This window comes from Balaenoptera musculus, chromosome 15, assembly GCF_009873245.2.
Source record: "Balaenoptera musculus isolate JJ_BM4_2016_0621 chromosome 15, mBalMus1.pri.v3, whole genome shotgun sequence".
Lineage (NCBI taxonomy): Eukaryota > Metazoa > Chordata > Mammalia > Artiodactyla > Balaenopteridae > Balaenoptera > Balaenoptera musculus.
In genome coordinates, this window is record NC_045799.1 from 56,962,890 (window position 1) to 56,970,091 (window position 7,202).

Genomic DNA, 7,202 nt, shown 5'->3' on the forward strand with positions numbered 1-7,202 from the left:
TCACAGAGAGTGACCACGGCGACCCCCCTTTCTGCGGGTGCTGTCGGAGGGGATGGGGGTGACATCTTCAGTCTGCCCAATCTTTGTTCCTGAGCGGGCGAGGGCTCTGAGGGCTGACTGGGCCCCCGGTCCAGGAGTCTTGGTCCTATTTCCTCCTGTGGCCCGGAGTTTGATGTGGAGGGCGGTGATGCCCAGCTCCTTGCATCTCTGGGCTACATCCTGGGCAGCCAACATGGCAGCATATGGAGATGACTCATCTCAGTCAGCATTCACCTTCATCCCACCAGTTACACGGCAGATAGTTTCCTTGCCAGAAAGGTCGGTGACATGGACAAAAGTGTCATTGAAGGATGCAAAAATGTGGCACACACCAAATACATTTTCTCCCTCAGCCACCTGAGGGCCAAGGCTGATGACCTGTTCTTCCTTCTTTTCTTTCCCCTTGCGAGGCGCCATTTCTGCGCATCTTCTCCAGAATCCACCACCAGAAAGAGAGAGGGGGAGAGGGCGGGGCGACGGCTCAAGCCCGTCTGCTTTAGCATTAAAAAAAAAATCATACTTAACACCTGAGCAGGTCTAGAAGCACATCTATGGGCCTTCAGGCTTGAGAGCCAAGTTTGGCTGAATATTGTAACCAAAAGTGGGGTCAGGCTGCTCGTTGCCCAAAAGACAATAAAAAGGCAAGGTTGGTGGAAAGGAAAGTTTGCTTTATTTTGGATGCCGGCAACTGGGGGTGGGGGCAGTGGATGCCTGTCCAAAGGCCAACTCCTCCCCCATCCCCCTCCTGTGACACTCTGGGGGTAAGAGCTTTCATAGGTGAAGGGAGGGGGCTACATGGAGAAACAGCACAGTCAGCTCTGACAGTCATCTTGAAATTGGTCTTCGGTGGTCTGACCAGTGTCATCTTGATTGTTATAAGTACAGTTAATCTTCAGTTCCAGGGTTGATTTGTTTCCATTTCTTTTCTTCTGAATTTTTGAATTTTATTTTATTTATTTTTTATACAGCAGGTTCTTATTAGTTATCTATTTTATACATATTAGTGTATATGTCAATCCCAATCTCCCAGTTCATCCCCGCCCCCCCACATTCCCCCCTTGGTGTCCATAGGTTTGTTCTCTACATCTGTGTCTCTATTTCTGCCCTGCAAACAGGTTCATCTGTAACATTTTTCTAGGTTCCACATATATGCATTAATACACGATATTTGTTTTCCTCTTTCTGACTTACTTCACTCTGTATGACAGTCTCTAGATCCATCCACGTCTCTACAAATGACCCAAATTCGTTCCTTTTTATGGCTGAGTAATATTCCATTGTATATATGTACCACATCTTCTTCATCCATTCGTCTGTCGATGGGCATTTAGGTTGCTTCCATGACCTGGCTATTGTAAATAGTGTTGCAATGAACATTGGGGTGCATGTGTCTTTTTTTTTTTTTAATTAAGTTTTATTATTATTATTTATTTTATTTATTTTATTTTTGGCTGTGTAGGGTCTTTGTTGCTGTGCACGGGCTTTCTCTAGTTGCAGCGAGTGGGGACTACTCTTCATTGCAGTGTGCGGGCTTCTCATTGCGGTGGCTTCTCTTGTTGTGGAGCATGGACTCTAGGCACGTGGGCTTCAGTAGTTGTGGCATGCGGGCTCAGTCGTTGTGGCTCACGGGCTCCAGAGCGCAGGCTCAGTAGTTGTGGCGCACAGGCTTAGTTGCTCCACAGCATGTGGGATCTTCCTGGACCAGGGCTCGAACCCATGTCCCCTGTATTGGCAGGCGGATTCTTAACCACTGCGCCTCCAGGGAAGTCCCGCATGTGTCTTTTTGAATTATGGTTTTCTCTGGGTATATGCCCAGGAGTGGGATTGCTGGGTCATATGGTAGTTCTATTTTTAGTTTTTTAAGGAACCTCCATATTGTTCTCCATAGTGGCTGTACCAATTTACATTCCCACCAACAGTGCAGGAGGGTTCCCTTTTCTCCACACTCTCTCCAGCATTTGTTGTTTGTAGATTTTCTGATGATGCCCATTCTAACTGGTGTGAGGTGATACCTCATTGTAGTTTTGATTTGCATTTCTCTAATAGTTAGTGATGTTCAGCAGCTTTTCATGTGCTTCTTGGCCATCTGTATGTCTTCTCTGGAGAAATGTCTATTTAGGTCTTCTGCCCATTTTTGGATTGGGTTGTTTGTTTTTTTAATATTGAACTGCATGAGCTGTTTATATATTTTGGAGATTAGTCCTTTGTACATTGATTCGTTTGCAAATATTTTCTCCCATTCTGAGGGTTGTCTTTTCGTTTTGTTTGTAGTTTCCTTTGCTTTGCAAAAGCTTTTAAGTTTCATTAGGTCCCATTTGTTTATTTTTGTTTTTATTTCCATTACTCTAGGAGGTGGATCAAAAAAAAATCTTGCTGTGATTTATGTCAAAGAATGTTTTTCCTATGTTTTCCTCTAAGAGTTTTATAGTGTCCGGTCTTACATTTAGGTCTCTAATCCATTTTGAGTTTATTTTTGTGTATGGTGTTAGGGAGTGTTCTAACTTCATTCTTTTACATGTAGCTGTCTGGTTTTCCCAGCACCACTTATTGAAGAGACTGTCTTTTCTCCATTGTATATCCTTGCCTCCCTTGTCATAGATTAGTTGACCATAGGTGTGTGGGTTTATCTCTGGGCTTTCTATCCTGTTCCATTGATCTATGCTTCTGTTTTTGTGCCAGTACCATATTGTCTTGATTACTGTAGCTTTGTAGTATAGTCTGAAGTCAGGGAGTTGATTCCTCCAGCTCCGTTTTTCTCCCTCAAGACTGCTTTGGTTATTCAGGGTCTTTTGTGTCTCCATACAAATTTTAGGATTTTTTTGTTCTAGTTCTGTAAAAAATGCCACTGGTAATTTGATAGGGATTGCATTGAATCTGTAGATTGCTTTGGGTAGTATAGTCATTTTCACAATATTGATTCTTCCAATCCAAGAACATGGTGTATCTCTCCGTCTGTTTGTGTCCTCTTTGATTTCTTTCATCAGTGTCTTATAGTTTTCTGAGTACAGGTCTTTTACCTCCTTAGGTAGGTTTATTCCTAGATATTTTATTCTTTTTGTTGCAGTGATGAATGGGATTGTTTCCTTAATTACTGTTTCTGATCTTTCGTTGCTAGTGTATAAGAATGCAAGAGATATCTGTGCATTAATTTTGTATCCTGCAACTTTACCAAATTCATTGATGAGATCTAACAGTTCAACAATTCATTGATGAGATCTAACAGATCTAACAGATCAACAATTCATTGATGAAATCTAACAGATCTAACAGTGGCATCTTTAGGATTCTCTATGTATAGTATCACGTCATCTGCAAACAGTGACAGTTTTACTTCTTCTTTTCCAATTTGTATTCCTTTTATTTCTTTTTCTTCTCTGATTGCCATGGCTAGGACTTCCAAAACTATGTTGAATAATAGTGGCGAGAGTGGACATCCTTGTCTTGTGCCTGATCTTAGAGGAAATGTTTTCAGTTTTTCACCATTGAGAATGATGTTTGCTGTGGGTTTCTCATATATGGCCTTTATTATGTTGAGGTAGGTTCCCTCTATGCCCACTTTTTGGAGAGTTTTTATCATAAATCGGTGTTGGATTTTGTCAAAACCTTTTTCTGCATCTACTGAGATGATCATATGGTTTTTATTCTTCAATTTGTTAATATGGTGTATCACGTGGATTGATTTGCATATATTGAAGAATCCTTGCATCCCTGGGATAGATCCCACTTGATTGTGGTGTATGATCCTTTTAATGTGTTGTTGGATTCTGTTTGCTAGTATTTTGTTGAGGATTTTTGCATCTATATTCATCAGTGATACTGATCTGTAATTTTCTTTTTTTTTGTAGTATCTTTGGTTTTGGTATCAGGGTGATGGTGACCTCATAGAATGAGTTTGGGAGTGTTCCTTCCCCTGCAATTTTTTGGAAGAGTTTGAGAAGGATGGGTATTAGCTCTTCTCTAAATGTTTGATAGAATTCACCTGTGAAGCCATCTGGTCCTGGACCTTTGTTTGTTGGAAGATTTTTAATCACAGTTTCAATTTCATTACTTGTGATTAGTCTGTTCATATTTTCTATTTCTTCCTGGTTCAGTCTCAGAAGGTTGTGCTTTTCTAAGCATTTGTCCATTTCTTCCGGGTTGTCCACTTTATTGGCATATAGTTGCTTGTAGTAATCGCTCATGATCATTTGTATTTCTGCAGTGTCAGTTGTTATTTCTCCTTTTTCATTTCTAATTCTGTTGATTTGAGTCTTCTCCCTTTTTTTCTTGATAAGTCTGGCTAACGGTTTATCAATTTTGTTTATCTTCTCAAAGAACAAGCTTTTAGTTTTATTGATCTTTGCTATTGTTTCCTTCATTTCTTTTTCATTTATTTCTGATCTGATATTTCTGATTTCTTTCCTTCTGCTAAAGTTGGTTTTTTTTTTTGTTCTTCTTTCTCTAATTGCTTTAGGTGTAAGGTTAGATTGTTTATTTGAGATTTTTCTTGTTTTTTGAGGTAGGCTTGTATTGCTATAAACTTCTGTCTTAGAACTGCTTTTGCTGCACCCCATAGGTTTTGGATCGTCGTGTTTTCATTGTAATATGTGTCTAGGTATTTTTAAATTTCCTCTTTGATTTCTTCAGTGATCTCTTGGTTATTTAGTAACGTATTGTGTAGCCTCCATGTGCTTGTGTTTTTTACGTTTTTTTCCCTGTAATTGATTTCTTATCTCATAGCGTTGTGGTCGGAAAACACGCTTGATATGATTTCAATTTTCTTAAATTTACCGAGGCTTGATTTGTGACCCAAGATGTGATCTATCCTGGAGAATGTTCCATGTGCACTTGAGAAGGGAGTGTAATCTGCTGTTTTTGGATGGAATGTCCTAAAAATATCAATTAAATCTATCTGGTCTATTGTGTCATTTGAAGCTTGTGTTTCCTTATTAATTTTCTGTCTGGATGATCTGTCCATTGGTGTAAGTGAGGTGTTAAAGTCCCCCACTATTATTGTGTTACTGTCGATTTTCTCTTTTATAGCTGTTAGCAGTTGCCTTATGTATTGAGGTGCTCCTGTGTTGGGTGCACATAATTTATAATTGTTATATCTTCTTGGATTGATCCCTTGATCATTATGTAGTTCCTTGTCTCTTGTAACATTCTTTATTTTAAATTCTATTTTATCTGATATGAGTATTGCTACTCCAGCTTTCTTTTGCTTTCCATTTGCATGGAATATCTTTTTCCAACCCCTCACTTTCAGTCTGTATGTATCCCTAGGTCTGAAGTGGGTTTCTTGTAGACAGCATATATATGGGTCTTGTTTTTGTATCCAATCAGGGAGCCTGTGTCTTTTGGTTGGAGCATTTAATCCATTCATGTTTAAGGTAATTATCAATATATATGTTCCTATTACCATTTTCTTAATTGTTATGGGTTTGTTTTTGTAGGTCCTTTTCTTCTCTTGTGTTTCCCACTTAGAGAAGTTCCTTTAGCATTTGTTGTAGAGCTGGTTTGGGGGTGCTGAATTCTCTTAGCTTTTGCTTGTCTGTAAAGCTTTTGATTTCTCCATTGAATCTGAATGAGATCCTTGCCAGGTAGAGTAATCTTGGTTGCAGGTTCTTCTCTTTCATCACTTTAAATATATCATGCCACTCCCTTCTGGCTTGTAGAGTTTCTGCTGAGAAATCAGCTGTTAACCTTATGGGAGTTCCCTTGTATGTTACCTGTCGTTTTTCCCTTGTTGCTTTCAATAATTTTTCTTTGTCTTTAATTTTTGCCAATTTGATTACTATGTGTATCGGCATGTTTCTCCTTGGGTTTATCCTGCCTGGGACTCTCTGCACTTCCTGGACTTGGGTGGCTATTTCCTTTCCCATGTTAGGGAAGTTTTTGACTATAAGCTCTTCAAATATTTTCTCGGGTCCTTTCTCTCTCTCTCCTCCTTCTGGGACCCCTATAATGCGAATGTTGTTGTGTTCAATGTTGTCCCAGAGGTCTCTTAGGCTGTCTTCATTTGTTTTCATTCTTTTTTCTTTATTCTTTTCCATGGCAATAAATTCCACCATTCTGTCTTCCAGGTCACTTATCTGTTCTTCTGCCTCAGTTATTCTGCTATTGATTCCTTCTAGTGTATTTTTCATTTCAGTTATTGTATTGGTCATCTCTGTTTGTTTATTCTTTAATTCTTCTAGGTCTTTGTTAAACATTTCTTGCATCTTCTCAATCTTTGCCTCCATTATTTTTCTGAGGTCCTGGATCATCTTCACTATCATTATTCTGAATTCTTTTTCTGGAAGGTTGCTTATCTCCACTTCATTTAGTTGTTTTTCTGGGGTTTTATCTTGTTCTTTCATCTGGTACAAAGTCCTCTGCCTTTTCATTTTGTCTATCTTTCTGTGAATGTGGTTTTCCTTCCACAAGCTGCAGAATTGTAGTTCTTCTTGCTTCTGCTGTCTGCCCTCTGGTGGATGAGGCTATCCCTGTTTCCATTTCTTGAGGCCAGTTCTCAGAATTGTGGCAGATTATGTCATGGCTGGTCATCATTTGGTTAACTTCTCCACCTGGTGGGGGTTTCAGTATCTGTAAGATAGCTCACAGGATATGGCTCGGAATATTATCTATAGCTCTTGAGAAGGAACTAAAGGTCCTTGACTGTGCTTAATGGCTAAACTATTATTATTTAGTCTTGTTGTACTGTTTTCCTTTGTTTCTGCGTTTTCTTACTTCTCTGATTAAACTTATTCTTTGGCTAAAGTTTTTCCACAGACAAAAGACAGGCTGAAGACATGGGACCGGGGGGAAGGACCATAGGGTCCTGCTCCATTTCAATACAAATCTGTGTTTTCTTTCTTCTGGACATGGGGATCAATTAGTACTCACTGCAAGGTGAAAATGAAAAACACCAAAACCAAAAAACCCAACAATCTCAACCTAAGCTGTTTTAAAAAATAATAATAATTAAAACAAAGAAATCCATTCCCTTACATAATGGGGAAGTTCAGGCATGGTTTGACTTTGGATGAAGCTGGATCCAGGGGCTCAGATAATAATACCATCCAGACTCAGAATCTCTGCCTTCCTTCACTTTGCCTTCTCTGTGGTTTCTTCATTTTCCTGCTTCTCTTGGGGTTCCCTGGCAACTTTGGATTCCTCATGTCACTGATCCAAATGCAGAGGAA

The 7,202-nt window shown here is 39.5% G+C and overlaps 1 protein-coding gene across 1 annotated transcript; it reads right to left on the reverse strand.

Annotated features, from left to right (window-relative positions):
• On the reverse strand, positions 1–491 carry LOC118881384 (40S ribosomal protein S14-like). Its single transcript, XM_036826253.1, is given in 1 exon segment — positions 1–491. A coding segment is annotated over 1 exon segment (456 nt). The 5' UTR covers positions 457–491.
• Positions 492–7,202: the final 6,711 nt, after the last annotated feature.